The following is a 17,187-nucleotide window of genomic DNA, read 5'->3' on the forward strand; positions in this document are numbered from 1 at the left end:
TCGTTGCCAGCAGTGCCTGGGGCCGAGGGCCTTTGCCAGGCGCGAGTTAAAAACCTGTGTGAGCCCTCAAGCCGAACCCCTCAGCTGCAGCCTCCCTGAGCCCCCCAGTGCCAACCAAACCCACCTGCACTGCCCACCCCAAGCGGAGCAGTGCCGGGGGCACCTTGGTCCCTCCTCCCCCGGAGCTGACTCTGTTTTGACATCGAAGGCTGTTCTGTCGCCCCCACTGCAGCCCGGGGGGGGGTTCACCTCCCTGCTCCCCTGGCACAAGTTTCATCACCGCGCTCCCATCTCGCTCCCCTTCGGTTACAGCAGAGCAGGCTCAGCTCCCCCCTACTGCACCCTTTAGCTGACCTCCCCCCCCCAAATCCCACAGCTGCTGGAGCTGCTCCTGCCTCTCCTCCTCCTCCTTCCCCTCTCAGGTACAGCAGCAGCTGAGCCATCGCCTTCCACCCACCCCATCCCTCGTCAGCCATTTCACAGGCCAAGTGCTGACTACCAAAACTTTTCCCTGGGCTGCTCCAAAACTTTGAAGTTGTTTTTTTTTTCTCTTTCCCCCTCCCTTCTTTGCACTTGTAACTTAAAATTATTTTTTTTTAAAGCAGTTTTTGCCCATATTTTAGCAAGGTCCTCTAAAGCCAAAAGGAAACACTTCGTTTGAAGCAAGATTTTAGGCCAACAAAGAGGGGGTTTAGTTAATACATCCGAGAGCCATCGAGATGTCCTTTTGTATCGAGGAGCTCTTATCCCTTCCCAGGTATTTGTAACTATTTCAGATCATGGAGCAGAATTAGAACCGGGGGGGGTGGAAATTGGCAGCATTAGTGGGGGATGGAAAGAAGCAGTGGGAAAAATAAACAGCAAAAAAAGGTCGGGAGAAAGAAACAACAAAAAAGCTTAAATAGGTGGGAAATAAAAAGGGTTAAGTGTGCAAATTGGAGCTGATTTTCACCCCTGGGGTGGTCCCGCAGCGTAGTTAAGACCCCAAAACTCCTTCCCTCCTGGAATGCTGAAAGCTCCTCTCGAAAAGTCAGACCAAAGGCAGCACTTAGGAGTAATTAAATTTATTAGACTTCTATATTTATTTATTTGCATTTTTAATAGTCAAGTTTGGGCCAATTTACAGCTTTTTTTCTGGGGCGTTTTTGTTTGGTTTAGACACACAATAATAAAATAAAATCATCCCTCTCTTCCCCTCCCCCCCCCCCAAAAAAAAAACCATCACGGATACATCAGCCCTCCCCGCACACACCTCCCCCAACCCACCACAGGGGACCTCCCCGCTCCCCAGCTGCTTTATTCCCGTTAAAAAGGGTCCGCGGCGTCTCTGTACAGCTGTGTAATGTCACCCCCACCTCTGTAAAAAGCCTCCCCCTCCCCCCCGCACCCTGTCCCCAACCCCACTCCACCCTCCAGGGTCACTCCCCCAGCTTGCAGGGGCCTTTCTCCTGGCCGGGCAGGTCCTTCTCCTTCAGCAGCTGCAGGTTCTCGGCTCTCAACCTGTCCACCTCCAGCTCCAGCTGCCGCACCCGCGCCGTCTCCGCTGTTTCCCCCCCGTGTTTTTTGCTCTCCATCCTCAGGCGGTTGTTCTCCTCTTCCATGCGGGAGAGGCACTTCTCCAGCTCCAGGTACTCCTTCACCAGCTCCTGCTTGCTCATGTTCTGCAGGCTCTCCACATGGTACCGCTCGTAGGTCTCCGAGAAGTCCCTCTGCAGAAACTCGCTGCCGTCCCCCCCCATCCCGTCGCTGCCCCCGTCCTCGTCCGCCGCCTCCTCCAGGAAATCCTCCTCGCTCGTGTCGTCCGACTTGGCGGCGGCCCGCCGCGGGTACAGCCCGGTTTTGAGGTCGGGCTCCTCCTGGTCGTGGTCCTCCATCAAGAACTGGGTGGTGTTGTAGGGGGCCACCGGCTGCCCCTTGGCGAACATCTCTGCGCGCAGCCGGGAAGCGCGGAGGCTCTGCCGCTCGTCGAACTGCTGCTTCTCCTCCCAGGTCAGCTTCGAATACGGCTTCCAGCGCCGCTTCTTCTTCGACGGCCGGCGACGGTGCTTCTTCTTCACCGGTAACTCCTCGGTACGACCCACCGACGACCGGCACCGCGGACCCAGGCCGGGACGCGCCGCTCCGCCCGCCGACGGCCGCCCCTCGGCGCCGCCCGCCGTTGCTGCTGCTTCTGCTGCCTCCTCCGCCCCGGGGGGCGGCAGCTGCCCGGCCTCACCGTCCGCTGCCGGCGCGTCGCCGCGCTCGGGCTCCGGCTCGGGCTGAGGCTCCGGTTCGCCCTGGGGCTCCGGTTCGCACCGGGGCTCAGGGTCCGGCCCCGGCTCTGGGGGCGCCATGTCGGCCATGGCTCTCAACTCCGCTCCCTCAGGAACCGGCGCTACTCGCGCCGCATGGGGCCAACCCCCCGCCCGCCCCCCTCCGGCCGCCCGGCCCCAGGGGTCACTGCCACCGGTCGCCGAGGGGTTAACGCCGCCGGGCCCGCCCCCCCGCGCGCATGGCACGCGCCGCCGCCTCCCTCCCACCGGTCCCCGCCCCACGCCTCCGCCCGCCGCCACTGCCGCCTGCTCCCGACTGCCGCTCCCCGCCCGCTCCCCGGCCTTATATAGCCGCGCGCGCCCCGCCCCGCCCCGCGCATGCGTCCTGCCCGCCCCGCCCCGCGCCCGCCGCCGGCCGCAGCTCCCCGCCCCCTCCGCGCGCCCGCCGCCGCCGCTGCCGCTCCCCGCGCGCGGGCGGTGCCGCCCGCAGCCAATCGGCGGGAGCGGAGGGCGGGCCCAGGCGGCTGGCCCCGCCCCCTAGCCGCTGCGGGAGAGCGGCCGCCATTGGTAGTACTGGACGTCACTCCTGCGCTGCACGGCCAATCCAAAGCGGCTGGGGCGGAGCCGGGCCGTACCACGCGCGGAGGGGCGCCCCCTTGCGACCTTCAGGGCCGCGCCGAGGGCAGCGCCTGGGCACCCCCCCGCGGCTGGTCTGTGGCGCGACCCGAAAGGAGTCCCCGGGGCGCGGCGGAGTCTCCGCACTGTGGTGCCACTTCTCGGGCTTCAGCCCAGCCCGGCCACGGGGGGCTATAACGGGCCGGGCTGTGGGGAGGCCTCGTGGGCCGCGGAGGGACGGGAGTGGTCGAAGAGGGCGGGCGGAGGAATCGCGAGACTGCATCACGGCCTCGCATCCGCGCGGAGGAAGATGTAAACAAACGCTGGTCGGAAGAAGTCCCGCCTTAAAGGCGCCGTGTCCCTTTCTGCAGGGGCGGTGCGGAGTTGTGCTCCCGGGCGCTGGGTCCGCGGAGGGGGTGGGGAAGAGTGGGGGGGGGGTCAGCGCCGCCCGGGTCCGGGCCCTGGTGCTGGTCCTGCGCCTGCCACCCCCTCAATGTCGATGTCATCCCCGTTACAGTCCCCGGGGACCCGCGGCTGGGGGCGGGGCTGGGCCATCGGGGAGCCACGGAGGGGGGTACGGGGCCCACTGCATGGGGGCGCAATGAGGGAGCGGGGGGGCTACGGAGGGTCTGTGCCTGGGGAAGAGCATGGGCGAGGGCCACCCCAGTGGGACACTGCCTGGGGGGGCTGTGGGGGAGCCGTGACTGGGGATGGCCATTGGGTCACGCCGCGGGGGGACACGGACGGGAGTGACGCTATGAGAGGGTGTCCATGCGTGGGGAAGAGACCACGACACGGGGAGGTCACAGGGGTGCCTACGGCTTGGGGGTGGCATAAGGGGTTCACCGTGGCCCGCACCGCCACGCATGGCCTGGAGACTCGCGGATGTGGGCAGCCCACGGGGGATCAGTGGCCGAGGAGGACAGCCCCCGGCAGGGGCCGGGGACGCTGCGTCACCCCAGCGGCAGGAGCATCGGGGCCGCTGCGCTGTGCCCGGCGCTGCCTGTGTCGTCCTCTCCCCCTGGCCCCCACCAGCCAGACGCCAGCGAGGCCTGGGGTGTGCAGCTGCTGGGCCCCCGCGCTGGCACTGCTGGAGCCTCGGGCAGGAAGCCACCATCTGCCCAGGGGATGGGGCCAAGCACCCCACTGCTGCTGGGCCCCCGAAGCCAGGCAAGAGGCGGTGTCGGCGGCAGCCTGGCAGCAACAGAGGCCTGCCGGGTCCTGCCTGCGGCGGGTGCTAGGAACTGCCCGTGCCGGTGCCCACCCCGGTTCGAGGTGGTACTACCACCAGCCTCGCGTGGAGGTGGGAACCCTAGAGACAGGAACGGGAACCAGGGCAGGAGGGGAGGCTGGGCTCTGGGGACAGTGCCCCACGCAGTGGGAACCAGGCAGCTGCCACCACGCCCCTCTGCTCACCGCGGGGACAGCAGGAGGGTGGCTCCAGTGCCAGCTGCCCTCTCCCCGCGGCAGGGCACAGGCAGCCAGACCTGGACTGAAAAGGCAACTTTAATTCAGGCAGGTTCGGATGGTCAAGCTCTTCATGGAGCCGGGCTCTGGGGATAGGGACGGTGGCTGTGCCCTGCCACCAACCCCGTGCCAGGACCGCGGCGCCGGCGCATCCATCTGTGCGCAGCAGTGAGGGGATCTCCCGGGATCCCGTCTGGGGCGTGGGAGTGGTCCCGCGTCCCGATCCCCATGGCCAGGCCGTCCCTGTGCCATGCCAACAGTGCTGGTGAGACCCTGAGAGAGACGGTGGCAATCGGTGGCAGTCGGCGGTGCGTGGTGGCTTCCTCTCCCCTGGGCTGAGGTCCCGGCCCGCAGGAGACCCCTTGGCTGGGGGAGGCGATTCCCGCGGCGATCCCACGGCGCTTCCCCAGCTCGTGGTAAGCAGGACTGGGGAGGAGGGGTGGTGGCGGCAGCAGGAACGGGGCTGTCACCTCTTCCTGCCCTGCCAGCGACGCAGCAGCCACTGGGTGATGAAGGGCCAGGTGGCGAGGAACAGCAGGGTGCGCAGCGTGCGTGGGGAGAGGGCCAGCGGCCACGGGGATGTTGCCTGGTGAGGGGACAGAGAGGTGGCGTGGGGAGGGAGATGAAGATGACACTGGTGTGCCCGAACCCCCACGCCCTCCACTGAAAGGCATGCAGCAGCAGCAGCAGGCCAGGGGCACAGCCTGGCAGTCCTTGGCGCATCTGTCACCGCGCGGGGATCTTGCATCAACACTGCGGTCTCTGGTGCCACCACTGTCCCCAGGGAGGTCACCTGCCTCCTGCTGAGGGACCCTTCCTTCCCACACTGCGTTCCTAGGCCTCCATGTGCCATCGAGCAGCATGGGATGGCAGGGCCACGGTGCAGTGCCACTAGGCAGTGCCTCCAACTCACCTGCAGTGCCAGCGGCTGGCCAGGGTTGGTCTCAGCAGTGTCCCCCTGCAAGACAGGAGGGTTTGGGGTGCAGATGGGGGTTGACCCTTCCCTTGCATACCCCTGTCCCCGAGATGGGGGAAACAGAAGCAAGAGCTCCTGTGAGAGATCCACCTGGGACCCCACGAGTGATGGGAACGATGGGCACAGCAGCTCCCTGCCCGCACATCAGTGCCCTGTCTGTGCCCCAGCTCCCTGCCCACACCTCCGAGGGGATGAGAGCAGCACCAGCCCCTGCCCCACCTGGATGTGTCTCTCAACCCAGAGGTCTCTCCACACCTGAGCCACCTGGGGCCGACTGAAACTGGAGCCAGGCCCTGCCAGCCTGGTGGCCCTGCCAGGCGCAGCACGGAGCATACCTGCGCGGCAGTGAGCAGCTCCAGCTCGCTCAGGCGCTCCAGCACCTGCCGCATGTCGTCCTGCAAGGCTCGGATGGTGCCAGCTACGTGGGTGTCCAGCTCCATCAGCAGCCCCCCCTGGCTGAGCTCCAGGGTGCTCCTGGTGTGCCACTCTCCCCCGGCAGGCTGCAGATCTGCAGGGCATGAAGCCGGGCACGGCTCAGAGGCGGTGGGGCAGGGGCCTGGTGGGTTGGCAGGGCTCATGCTCTGCACCGTCTCCCAAGGGCAAGCAATGGAGCCCTCGGGTGCCTGCACTGCCCCACGGGCTGCCCGCAGGCTGCCCACACCCCAGCCCAGCCTCCTCCACAAGCCAGTGCCAAGCCTGCCCCCAGTGTCACAGGCCACCATGGCCCCAAAGCAGGGCGCAGGTGGCAGTGGGTGACCCCTAGCCCGCTGGTGTGATGGGCACACAGATCATCTCACTTCACCCGGTGCCAAGTGCCAGGCAGGACGCTTTGCCAGGCCCTCGGGCTGAGCAAAGGCCCCAAACCCGCTCGGCAAACACCACCCATTTAACCAGCATTGCCAGTGGCAGCTGGGCAGGGCCTCCCTGCCAGCCCTGGGGGACAGCCCAGCCCCACCTGGCCTCGTTACAAGTTAACTCCCAAGGTCAAGCAGCCCAGGCCGGGTGACGGAAACATTACCGGGGGGAAGATAAGGGTGAGACAAGTGGGCTGTGCCCACGTGAAACGGTGGCACCATTCCTACTGTCCCATGGGTGAGGATGGCAGTGCCACCCTGTAGTAGACAGTGACCCGGGGTGGGACTGGGGACAGATGCAGAGGGCTGGCAGGCTCCTCTCCCTGCAGTGGCACAGCGCAAGGGCCTGGCTGTGCCCAAAGGCACGCAGGAGTCCATGACCCCTGCACCCCCCACACCCAAAGGCACTGGGGTGAGACCCCCCAGGATCCATGGCTCAGCACCATCCACTGCCCCCAGCACCCCCCACACCCAAAGGCACTGGGGTGAGACCCCCCAGGATCCATGGCTCAGCACCATCCACTGCCCCCAGCACCACCCACACCCAAAGGCACTGGGGTGAGAGCCCCCAGGATCCATGGCTCAGCATCATCCACGGCCCCCCAGCACCATCCATACCCGGAGGCAGCAGGGTGAGACCCCCAGGATCCACGGCTCAGCAGCATCCACTGCCCCCAGCACCACCCACACCCGAAGGCAGTGGGGTGAGGATGCTGGCAGCAGGGATCACAGGCTGGGTGCAGGGTGGCAGAGTTCTGCTCCCTGCTCCCCTCACAAACATCCTCCTAACGTGGCCAGTTAAGCATCACTACAGCACAGGCAATGTAGGAGCCATGCCCCGGAGTAGCCCCTAGACTGCTTGGGGACCAAGAGATGCTGAGAGGGGCGCTCAAGACGCCCTGCAGCTACTGACCCACCCCCCGGGACGTGGGAGCCAAACTCTGCTTCCCCTGGGAGGCCACACGCCCCTGACGCCCTGCCCTGCTTGCCTGGGGGTGGGGAAGGCAGCAGGCAGGCAGACAAGGGCCAAACCCTGCACCCACCTCTCTGGGAGCCAGGGGCTGCGAGCCCTGCGCTGCTCCTCCCCTCCAGTCTTCTGCCTTCCCCCTGCGCAGCGCCACGGGGCCGCGGGGGCTCCGCCGCAGCCTGGATGCCGCCGTTTGGGGTCAGCTCCAGTGGCTGCGCAGCCTGCGCGGGCGGAGAGAAGGCTCCTGAGACCCCTGGTCCCCTTCCCGGGGACTGCAGGACCACAGCAGGTGCCACCGGGACAGCGGTAGGGCCTCGCCCCCTTGCCCTGCACTGGCAGCTTTGGTGGTGGAGAGGGTGTGGGGCTGAATGATGCCAAAATCCCACTGGCAGCAGCAGTCCGTGCCCGTTTTGGGAGGTGACAGGGCAGAACCCCCCCACGGAAGCCAGATGCCCAGGCTTGAGCTGGCAGAAGAGCTGCAGGCAGAAGCCAGGCAGCCAGGAGCATCCTCCCTCCTGCCCACAGGGTGGGCTGAGCCTTGTGTAGCACCTCAAGCGCAGAGCACTGCCAGTGCCAGCCGAGCTGCCCAGAAGCAGAGACCAGAGAGAGTGGCAGGGGTGCAAACAAGGTGCCCACAGCAGCCCATCGGTGGAAAAAGGGGCACCACGGGTGGTGCTGGGACACACTGAGGGGTCCTCAGCCTCCCCTCAGGGCCAGTGACCAGGTTCCAAGAGGCACACAAAGCTGTCCCACAGGCTATGGGAGTCTCGCAGGTGCAGCAGTGCCGCAGCAGGGAGCTGACAACAGAGAGCTCTGCCCGTGCAGTGTGGGCATGGCAGGGCTGGCAGGGCAGGGCTGGCAGTGAGCAGAGCCTCTGCTGTGGTGCAGCAGGGGCCCAGGGCTCCCCAGCCCTCTGTTACCTGCTCAGACTCCATCTGCTCCAGGCTGTCACAGTACACATCCCCCTCGGAGTCGCTGGTCACGGTGCCAGCCTGGCGCACCTCGGCGGCCGGTGCCAGCCCACCTGCTGAAGGGAAGCACAGGGCTCAGCTGAGGCCTGGCCTTGCCCACAGGGCAGTGGCAGCTCCGTGCAGCCACAAGGCCACAGGCTGGCAAGCAGGCAGCGCCTGTGTGCACCAGGACAGGCAGGAGGAGAAGGAAGCTGAGGCACAGAGAGGGAAGGAGCTGACTCTGCTACCACCACCTGGACCGTGGCCATTAACCCAAGCACTGAAGTCCCTCTCCTGCCCAGCCTGTGGCACTGCTCCACTCATGGGCAGGCACATCCCTGCGTGGTGACACTTTAGGGTGGGTTCCTCTGCCCATGTGTGCTTCTCACCAGCCAAAGTTCAGCAGAGTGAGGAACCTCTTAAGGCAGGGCTCAGGGCCCCTGCTACTCTGGCAGAGGGCAGGCACTGTTCACACCGTGCCAATTGCCACCAGGCAGGGGCACTACCTGGGGCCCTGCATGCTGCCAGCCCTGGTGACATGAGGATGGGCACAAGCTGGCCACAGTTGCTGGCTCAAGGGCCTTACATGCTCCTCAGGGGAGAAGTGGGCAAGCAGTGAGGGGAACATCCCCCTGGAGCACCCCACGCAGGGCAGAGTGCAAGGCCCCTCCAGGCCCGGGGAGCCACAAGTGCCCTCAAAGGAGTCACTCAGTGCTGGGTGGAGTCAGTGAGGGGCTGACCAACTGAAAACAGGACCAAGGTGTTTGCCATGGCACAGGCAGGGAGGACTGGGGCTTGGCACCATGGGTCCCACAGCAACGGAAGGTGTGGACATGGCTTGAGCTAAGGCAGAACATCTCCCACTGGAGCACAACCTTCCACGAAGAGGTCTTCCACTGGGAAACTTCTTTGCCTTCTCTCTGTGCTTTAGCAGAATCAGGCCCCTTGGCACGGGGAGGAGCAACACTGAACCAAACCCTCAGGGTTACTCTGGCATCCAGCATGGCACTGAGAGCTCTACCCAGGAAAAGCTCCAGCTCACTGTGACTCAGGCAGTGCCTGCAACACCAACAGGGCTGGACCAGAGGTGCCTGAAGCTCTGCAGGCAGATGGAGGCTCAGTTCCTTTGCCAGTGCCTCCTTTGCAGGGTCTCTGCCGGGTGCTGGCCACACTAGGGAGGACCAACCTGGCCCATGCTGCCCCTTCTGCTGCTCCTTGGGCAGGGCATCTTTGGGGTGCTCCAGAGCTGGGCTGCTCACTGCATCATCCTGGCTGGGCTCAGCCCTCTGCTTCTGACTGCCTGCGTGGAGAGAAGGGCAGAGAATTAAAGGTGACTCCTGTAGTGTGGGCTCAGAGCTGCTCTCTGCCAGCACAGCCTAGGGACGCACAGACACAAGGCCACTGTCCTGGCCAGCAGAGGCAGGGAGGGGTCAGTTCTCTTTGCCAACAGCTGGGAATTGGTTGGCAGCATCTACTCTGCCCAGACCCTCTTGCTCACCCTGTCCCCAAGCCCCTGTGGCAGCAGGCTGAAGGCCAGCAGCTGGGTAAACACCAGTGGGTGACAGGTGACAACCACCATCCCCTGGCAGGGCACGAGCAGAGCCTACTGCAAGAAGCACTGTCTGGGGACAGCCTTGTGTGGGCACTGCATGCTGCCACCACCTGCCAGGGCTTCCAGCAGGCAGCAGCACCCCAGGGAGGGCTCCAGCCCTTGCCCACTGCCCTGTGGAGCCCACGGGGTTAAACTCATCCATGATCCTAGTGGCCCCAGGGGACTTTGCTCCCTGCTCCAGGCTAGGCAGGAATGTGGCAGCCTGCCCTGCCTGTGCCTTCTGGGCACATCCCTGCCCTCCCCAGAACAGAAGACCCACGGCTGCAGGCCCCCCCCAAGCCCAGTCCAGGTGGCTGATGCCCCTGTGTGTGGGGGACAAGTGTAGCTCTCACCCTGCACAGGGGTCAGCACCAGGGCTGCTCTGCTCAGGGACCATGACTGTTCCCACCCCTGTGCCAGGACAAGCCTGGCTCCAACAGCAGCCCCCCGTGCCCACAGGGCTGGCAGAGCAGCTCTGGGCCTGTTTGTTAAGGGCTGAATTGTTGGCTCCCAGTTGCCTCCGAGTCTTGGCCTACATGGGTAAGCTGCTGGTGAAAGCTCTGCTGACTGCAGAGCTGCTGGCACTGAGTCATTCACGGTTTGGCTTCCAAGTGACCCCTCACGGTGTGTGGAACTCGGAAACAGTCAAACCCAAAGCTGCTTGGACTCCCCTCCTGCATGCAGCACCTCTGCCCCCTGAAGGCTCCCAGCCTGCGGCGCTGTGCCCTCAGCCCCTGCAGCATTCCCTCCCTCCCCCGGACTGGCGGTGAGGAAAGCTGCAGCCACCCAAAACCTGACGGTGGCTTAGAGACCTCAACAGCTCAGGACACTCAACGGTTTAAAGCACTGCAAGGGACCTGGGAGAAAGCTGGGGAGGGGCTGTTCAGAAGGGTTTGTAGTGACATGACAAGGGGCAATGGTTTGAAACCAGAGCAGGGATGGACAGCAGCAGGAAGTTCTGCATAAGAAGAGTGGTGGAATACAAGAGCAGGGTGCCCAGGGAAGTGGCTGAGGCATTCAAAGTCAAATTTGATGGGGCCCTGAGCAACCTGATCGAGTTGGAGATGACCCTGCTGACTGCAGGGGAGTTGGACAAGATGACTTTTGAGGGTCCTTTCCAACCCACTGCACTCTATGAATTCCATGAAACCACTTCAGGCACCTCGAGCTTGTTCACTACCAGCTGTAGACGTAAGTGCCAGTGCCATTGGTAAGTGACACGAGCTCAGGCTGCCACTCCCAAGCAGGTAATGAGCAGGGATTTAGCCCCAGCTTTCACGTTCCAGGGAAGATAAATTAAGCTTGTTTGCCTTTTCAAGGCATTCAGCATCAGTGAGAGAGAGCAAAAGCCACTGGGCACCACAGGAAGGAGCAGCCACCCTGAGGCCGAGCCTCACAGGCAACCTGTTTTTGCTGTCCTCCTTGGAAGCAGGGGATGAGAGCAGCTGCCAGCTGTGGGACAGTGCCTGGGGCAGGCAGGGAGCAAGTCCGTTTGTGAGAGCTCCTCCAACATTAGCAAAGCAGTGGCAGTCTACAGACCCACTGTGGATTCACCCCAGAGCTCACCCACTGCCCAGCTAACCCACTGCAGATGTGGCACAGCCAAAGCTGCAGATGTGCAGCCAGCAGGTTTGCTCTGCACTAGCTGACACCTTTCTGAACCACCACGTCCAGCTCTTTGCTCTCTTGGATGTTTCTCCCCGTCAAGATACACCAAGGACTGCTCTGCTCCGGGGTGGGACAGATCCCCAGCCACCTCCCAGCACCAAGTGGCAGCCAGAGGCATGGAAAGAGCTGGAAGACTCTTCTCTAGCATAAGGTGATCCCAGTCATCCTGCCTCTCAGTCCTGCCTTCTCCACATCACTCTGCTGCACGAAGTGACCAGAGCCTGTCCCAGTGTTCACATCAGCCGACCCAGGCTCCCGGTACAAGCCCGCCCTGGCCCGGCCTGCCTTGGGCCAGCGCCAAGAGGAAGCACAGCTTCCCTCTGTGGGAGCTGATCCCCTGCTCCCAGCACGGAGACTCAAGCCAAGGGCTGTTTGAAAGCCAAACCTCGAGTTCTTGCCTCAGAGTTTCGCAGAGAGCGAGCCCAGAGCAGAGCCAACACCCGCGTCACTCGGAGAGACGCCTGTCTGGTGGCGGGGCCCAAACCAGCCCCTCGGCTGCAGCTGCTCCACGGCAGGCAGAGGGGATGCGGTGCCCAGCCTGGCGCCTGCTCAGGAGGCAGCAGCAGGACGTGCCCTGGGGAAGAGCAGAGCCCCGGGGTGATGGCTGTGCCGGCGCAGAAGCAAGCGGCCAGCAGCGGGAGCGATGCGTGGCACAGAGGTGAGGGATGCGCTGGGCACAAGCGGGGCACAGCAGCTCCCACTCACCCCCTTTCCTCTTGAAGAAGGACTCGGGGGGCCGGGGCATGTCGTGGATCACCTCGTAGAGCGGCTCAAAGTACCCAAACATCTCCTCTGTCGTCTCGTCCATGGGCACCGTGTCAATGATCTGGGGAGGGATGCAGCTCGCAACGCGCACCGGCGAGCGCCCGCCCCGCCCCGCCCGCGCTCCCCCTCCCCGTTACCTTTTGGGCCACCTTCTTCATCTCAGCCACGTAAGCTGCCATCGCCTCCTCCTTGGACATCTTCCCCAGGCTGTGCCAGGCATCCCTGCGGGTGAGGCAGCCGTGAGCAGGGCAGCGCCGGGACCCACCGGGCCCTTAAGAGGGCCACCCCCAACCCCCCGGGGGCCTTACCACTTGTACCGCCCGATGGGGTCCCAGAAACCGGGCCTCGGGCCTTGGCAGCACCCTGCCGTGGCCTGCTTGTAGTAGCTGTAGAAGCGCAGCATCTCCTCGTACGAGGGTCGGTACGAACCTGCGACGGGACAAGGCCTCAGCGGGGCCGCCGCGACGGCAGCTCCCCGGCCGCGTTCCTGCCTCGGTTCCCGGCCCCGTTCCTGGCCCACACTCACCGCTTCGGGGCAGCCCTTGAATAACCTGAACAGCGGCGCGGAACTGAGCCCCGCACCCAGGCTCCTCCGTGTCCGCCTCCATGGCCCCGACACCGGCCCCGGTGCGCGTTCCCCTCCGTGAGGGGACAGCGCTGGGGCCAATCAGCGCTCTCCTTCCATCGACCCCTGCTCGCCCTGTCCAATCAGCGCTCCGCTTACGACAGGGACCGCCCTGCCCCTTTCCCGCCCCTTCGCTGCTCACCGCCGTAGCCAATGGCGGAACGGGGTCCGAGCGCCCCCTGCTGGACAAAGGGCAGGGAGCGGCGCAGCCCAGGGGTGCCGGAGTCCGGTGGCGACCCCTTGTGGACTACCGCAGGTACTGCAGAGAGGGGGGAACGAGACGGGGCGGGCAGCGACACCGCGCACAGGAACAGGGACAGTGCACCAGGGCAGTGCACCGGCGACAGTGACCGTGCGCCGGGACTACGCACTAGGACAGTGTACCAGGACAGTGACAGTGCAATGCAACAATGCCAGCGCACAGGAGCACATCCACGGTGAAGTGGGACAGTGACAGTGCAATGCAACAATGCCAGCGCACAGGAGTACATCCACGGTGAAGTGGGACAGTGACAATGCAATGGGACAATGCCAGTGCACAGGAACACACCCACAGTGGAGTGGGACAGTGACAGTGCAATGGGACAATGCCAGTGCACAGGAACACACCCACAGTGGAGTGGGACAGTGACAGTGCAATGGGACAATGCCAGTGCACAGGAACACACCCACAGTGGAGTGGGACAGTGACAGTGCAACGGGACAATGCCAGTGCACAGGAACACACCCACAGTGGAGTGGGACAGTGCACTGAGACAGGGACTGTGCATCGGGCAGTGCTGGGACATTGCACCAAGGCATGGGGTGATGCAGAAGGACACTGCACTAGAACAGCCCACGGGAACATCACAGTGAGGCATTGCACTGGAACACTGCACTGGGATATTGGGACACTGTGTCCTGGAACTGGGAAAGTACACGGAGGTGCTGGGATGCTGCACTGGAATGCCAGGACACTGCACTGGGACAGTGTCAGTGGGGCACTGTGCAAGGGCATGGTCCTGTTGCCTGGGCAGGGGCCAGGGTGGTCAAACTGAGCAGTTAATGACGTTAATTATTACTGTGGTTCATTAACCATGCAGGTGAGGAACACGCAGAGCCTGGGCTCCCCGAGGTGAAGCTCCCTCACCTTTCCTTGGAGGCAGGGTGCCACGGGGACACAGGTGATGCGCAGTGACCTGGAGGCATGAGGTGCCCTGAGGATATTATGGTGATCTCTGGGGATGACCTGAGCCCATCCCTCTCCCAGGATCCACCTGGATCCCTCCCTCCCCAGTGCTGGATGCTGGGAGGGACACCAAAGCAGCTCTCACCAGCCTGTGCCACCCTTTGTCACACACACACACACACACACACCCCTGCTGCTTTCCTCACATATTAGGGGGGATTTCACAGTATCACAGCATCACAGTGTCACAGTGTCACCAAGGTTGGAAGAGACCTCACAGATCATCAAGTCCAACCCTTTAGCACAGAGCTCAAGGCCAGACCATGGCACCAAGTGCCACGTCCAGTCCTGCCTTGAACAGCTCCAGGGACGGCGACTCCACCACCTCCCCGGGCAGCCCATTCCAGTGGCCAATGACTCTCTCAGGGAAGAACTTTCTCCTCACCTCCAGCCTAAATCTCCCCTGGCACAGCCTGAGGCTGTGTCCTCTCCTTCTGGTGCTGGCCACCTGAGAGAAGAGAGCAACCTCCTCCTGGCCACAACCTCCCCTCAGGTAGTTGCAGACAGCAATGAGGTCTGCCCTGAGCCTCCTCTTCTCCAGGCTAACCAATCCCAGCTCCCTCAGCCTTAATCCCACCTCCAGATCCCAAACACAAGCCGGGGGACACATGCCCCTGAACGCCTTTCCCCACATTCCCTGGGGCAGGAGCTCCTCTGCCCGTCGGAGCCCCAGCAGAAGCCCCAGCGAGGCCGCGGGAGCCTCCCGCCGTGGCTCTGACTCAGGCTCTGGGCTGGGCTGCTCCTGACTCGCCGCCAGCCCCGGTCGCGTTCCCGGCTCCGCCGTGATTCACGGCACATGTGCTCTGCCGTAAGCGCCCGGGAATGCGCAGCTCCTGCTCGCCCTGGGAACCCTTCCAAAGCCCAGACGGCCACGCTGGGAGGCGGAGGGGAAGATGCTTTTTGCGATGGGATTTCGCGGAGAGAGGCCAGGGGGAGCGGGGAGGAGCTCTGGGATTGACCCTGCTGGCGCCGATGGATCCCTGAGTGGAGGACAGGAGCCAGCACTGGGCACTGGCAGCCCCGAAGGGCAGCCTGGGCTGCAGCCCGAGCAGCGTGGGCAGAGATGGAGAGAGGAGATCCTGCCCTTCTGCTCTGCCCTGGGGAGACCTCACCTGCAGTGCTGGGGACAGCTCTGGAGTCCTCAACACGGGAAGGAGATGGATCAGACTGAGAGGGTCCAGAGGAGGCCACAAAGATGATCAGAGGGAGCTGAAGAACCTCTGCTTTGGGGACAGGCTGAGAGAGTTGAGGCAGTTCAGGCTGGAGAAGAGAAGGCTCCAGGGAGACCTCAGAGCTGCATTTCGACATCTGCAGGGGAGCTCCAGGCAGGCTGGGGAGGGACTGTGCAGAAGGGGCTGCAGGGGTAGGATGAGGGCAGTGGTTTGGCACTGGAGCAGGGCAGAGTGAGGTTGGACATGAGGAGGAAGTTCTGCACAGTGAGGGTGGGGAGAGATTGGCACAGGCTGCCCTGGGAGGTGCTTGAGGCCTCACCCTTGGAGACATTCAAGATCAGACTTGAGGTGACCCTGGGCAGCCTGATGTAGGTGGAGGTGTCCCTGCTGCCTGCAGAGGGATTGGGCAAGATGAGCTTTGAGAGTTCCTTCCAACTTGATGCAGTCTGTGAACCTGTTCCAGCCATGCAGCTCCCACAGGATCAGAAGGCCTTGGAGCACAGCCCAGCTGGAGGCTGCAAGAGCATTTCTGGGGTGCTGTAGCTGTGCTCCCTGAGGGTTTTCAGCACAGGGGAACATGCTTGGCATGAAGAGAGTCACCATATGTCACCTCATCCCACGCAGGAAGGGACATCACCCCGGGCTGGGCTGGCCCTGGTGAGGAGTCCCTGCATCCCAGATGTGGCCTGAGCTGTCCAGATGTTGCATGGGTCACCCAAGTCTTGAACTGCAGCACCTAAGTACTGCCCCAGGGTGCCCAGGGATCACCCAGAATGCCCAGATGTTGCTCCAGAATAGACACAAATCACACAGGGTGTCCAGATGTTCTCCCAGAATGCCCAAATGCTGTCCCAGAATGCCCAGATTCTGCCCAGGATGCCCAGATGTTGCCCTGGGTACTCTCATGTTGCTCCTGGATAACCAGAGACCACCCAGGGTGCCCAAATGTTGCCCTGGGTACTCTCATGTTGCTCCTGGATAACCAGAGACCACCCAGGCTGCCCAGATGTTGCCCTGGGTACCCTCATGTTGCTCCTGGATAACCAGAGACCACCCAGAATGCCCAGATGTTACCCTGGGGCTCCAGGTGTGGCCCTGTGTCACTTTGGGTGTCGAGATCTTGCTCCATGATACTCAGATATCAACCAAGATGCCCAGGTGTCACCCTAGGGTGCCCAGATGTTGCCATGGGTGCCCTGATGTTGCCCTGCCTGTACAGATGTTGCTCCAGAATAAAGAGAGATCACACAATATGCCCAGATGTTGCCTCAGGGGTGTCCATGTGCTGCTCCAGGGCACTCAGATATCACTCAGGATGCCCAGAAGCTGCTCTAGATTGCCCAGATTCTTGCCCTAGGTGTCCAGATATTGCCCAGGATATTCAGGTGCCACTTAGGATACTCTGATATGATCGAGCATGCCCCAGATGTTGCCCTAAGATACTCAAGTATCACACAGAGTGCCCAGAAGTCATCACAAAGTGCCCAGATCCTGCCCTGGGTGTCCACAAGTTGACCTGAGTTGACACTCAGGTATCACCCAGGACACTCAGATATCAGCAAGGGTGCCCATGCATCAACCCAGGGTGCCCAAACGGTACCCTAGACATTCAGATGTTACCCCAGGTTACTCCAGTATGATCCAAGTTGCCCAGAAGCTGCCCCACAGTGCCCCAGTGTTGCCCTAGGATGCCCACACATTGCCCCCTAGGGCCTATATATTGCTCCAGGCATCCAGATGCTACCCCAGGTTACTCCAGTACCATCCACGATGCCCAGAAGTTGCCCCAGGGCAACCCAATCTTGCCCTAGGGTGCCCTCACCTTGCTGTAGACATCCAGATGTTGCCCCAGGATATTCTGTTCTCACCCAGGAGCTCAGATGTCCCCTCAGGTTGCCCCACCCGATTTGATCTGGCAGTGCCCCAAGCCCCAGGGGAAGCCACAGCCTGCTGTGGCAGTTTCACTCCCTCTGCTGCATCTCCCAGGCCTGGAGTGGCCTCCCTGTCCCTGTGGCCACCATGGATTTTGGCAAGAAGCCTCTTATGGCCATGGGCAT

General features: G+C 63.1%; 2 protein-coding genes across 4 annotated transcripts; both read right to left on the reverse strand.

Moving 5' to 3' along the window:
• Positions 1-1,048: 1,048 nt before the first annotated feature.
• On the reverse strand, positions 1,049-2,446 carry HEXIM1 (HEXIM P-TEFb complex subunit 1). The gene has a single exon (XM_064174582.1). It carries the CDS (start codon positions 2,340-2,342, stop codon positions 1,419-1,421), a length of 924 nt encoding a protein of 307 aa, XP_064030652.1. The 5' UTR covers positions 2,343-2,446; the 3' UTR covers positions 1,049-1,418.
• Positions 2,447-4,355: 1,909 nt separating this feature from the next.
• ACBD4 (acyl-CoA binding domain containing 4) lies at positions 4,356-12,786 on the reverse strand. 3 transcript variants are annotated; one of them, XM_064174480.1, is made up of 11 exons: positions 12,632-12,786; positions 12,414-12,534; positions 12,243-12,327; positions 12,046-12,166; positions 11,726-11,914; positions 9,268-9,381; positions 8,052-8,155; positions 7,208-7,352; positions 5,646-5,818; positions 5,248-5,292; positions 4,356-4,920 (listed from the first exon to the last, which is right to left on the reverse strand). In XM_064174480.1, the coding sequence occupies exons 1-11, from the start codon at positions 12,711-12,713 to the stop codon at positions 4,801-4,803; spliced, it is 1,299 nt and encodes a 432-aa protein (XP_064030550.1). In that variant the 5' UTR covers positions 12,714-12,786; the 3' UTR covers positions 4,356-4,800. The 3 variants fall into 3 exon arrangements, with proteins under 3 accessions (XP_064030550.1, XP_064030548.1, XP_064030551.1); XM_064174478.1 differs by having other exon boundaries at positions 8,052-8,158; positions 12,632-12,785; XM_064174481.1 differs by lacking the exon at positions 11,726-11,914 and having other exon boundaries at positions 8,052-8,158; positions 12,632-12,782.
• Between the last annotated feature and the right edge of the window lie 4,401 nt (positions 12,787-17,187).

Source organism: Pogoniulus pusillus, chromosome 40, assembly GCF_015220805.1.
Source record: "Pogoniulus pusillus isolate bPogPus1 chromosome 40, bPogPus1.pri, whole genome shotgun sequence".
Taxonomy (NCBI): domain Eukaryota; kingdom Metazoa; phylum Chordata; class Aves; order Piciformes; family Lybiidae; genus Pogoniulus; species Pogoniulus pusillus.

What these genes read in the sequence shown, in the direction of transcription:
- HEXIM1 (XM_064174582.1), bottom strand. Translation starts at nt 2,342, where the DNA reads ATGGCCGACATGGCGCCCCCAGAGCCGGGGCCGGACCCTGAGCCCCGG.
- ACBD4 (XM_064174478.1), bottom strand. Translation starts at nt 12,713, where the DNA reads ATGGAGGCGGACACGGAGGAGCCTGGGTGCGGGGCTCAGTTCCGCGCC. An exon ending in CTTCTTCAAGAGGAAAGGGG is followed by an intron (nt 11,915 to 12,045) that starts GTGAGTGGGAGC and finishes GCTCTTCCCCAG; the next exon opens with GGCACGTCCTGCTGCTGCCT. An exon ending in AGCTGCTCACTGCCGCGCAG is followed by an intron (nt 5,293 to 5,645) that starts GTATGCTCCGTG and finishes CCTGTCTTGCAG; the next exon opens with GGGGACACTGCTGAGACCAA.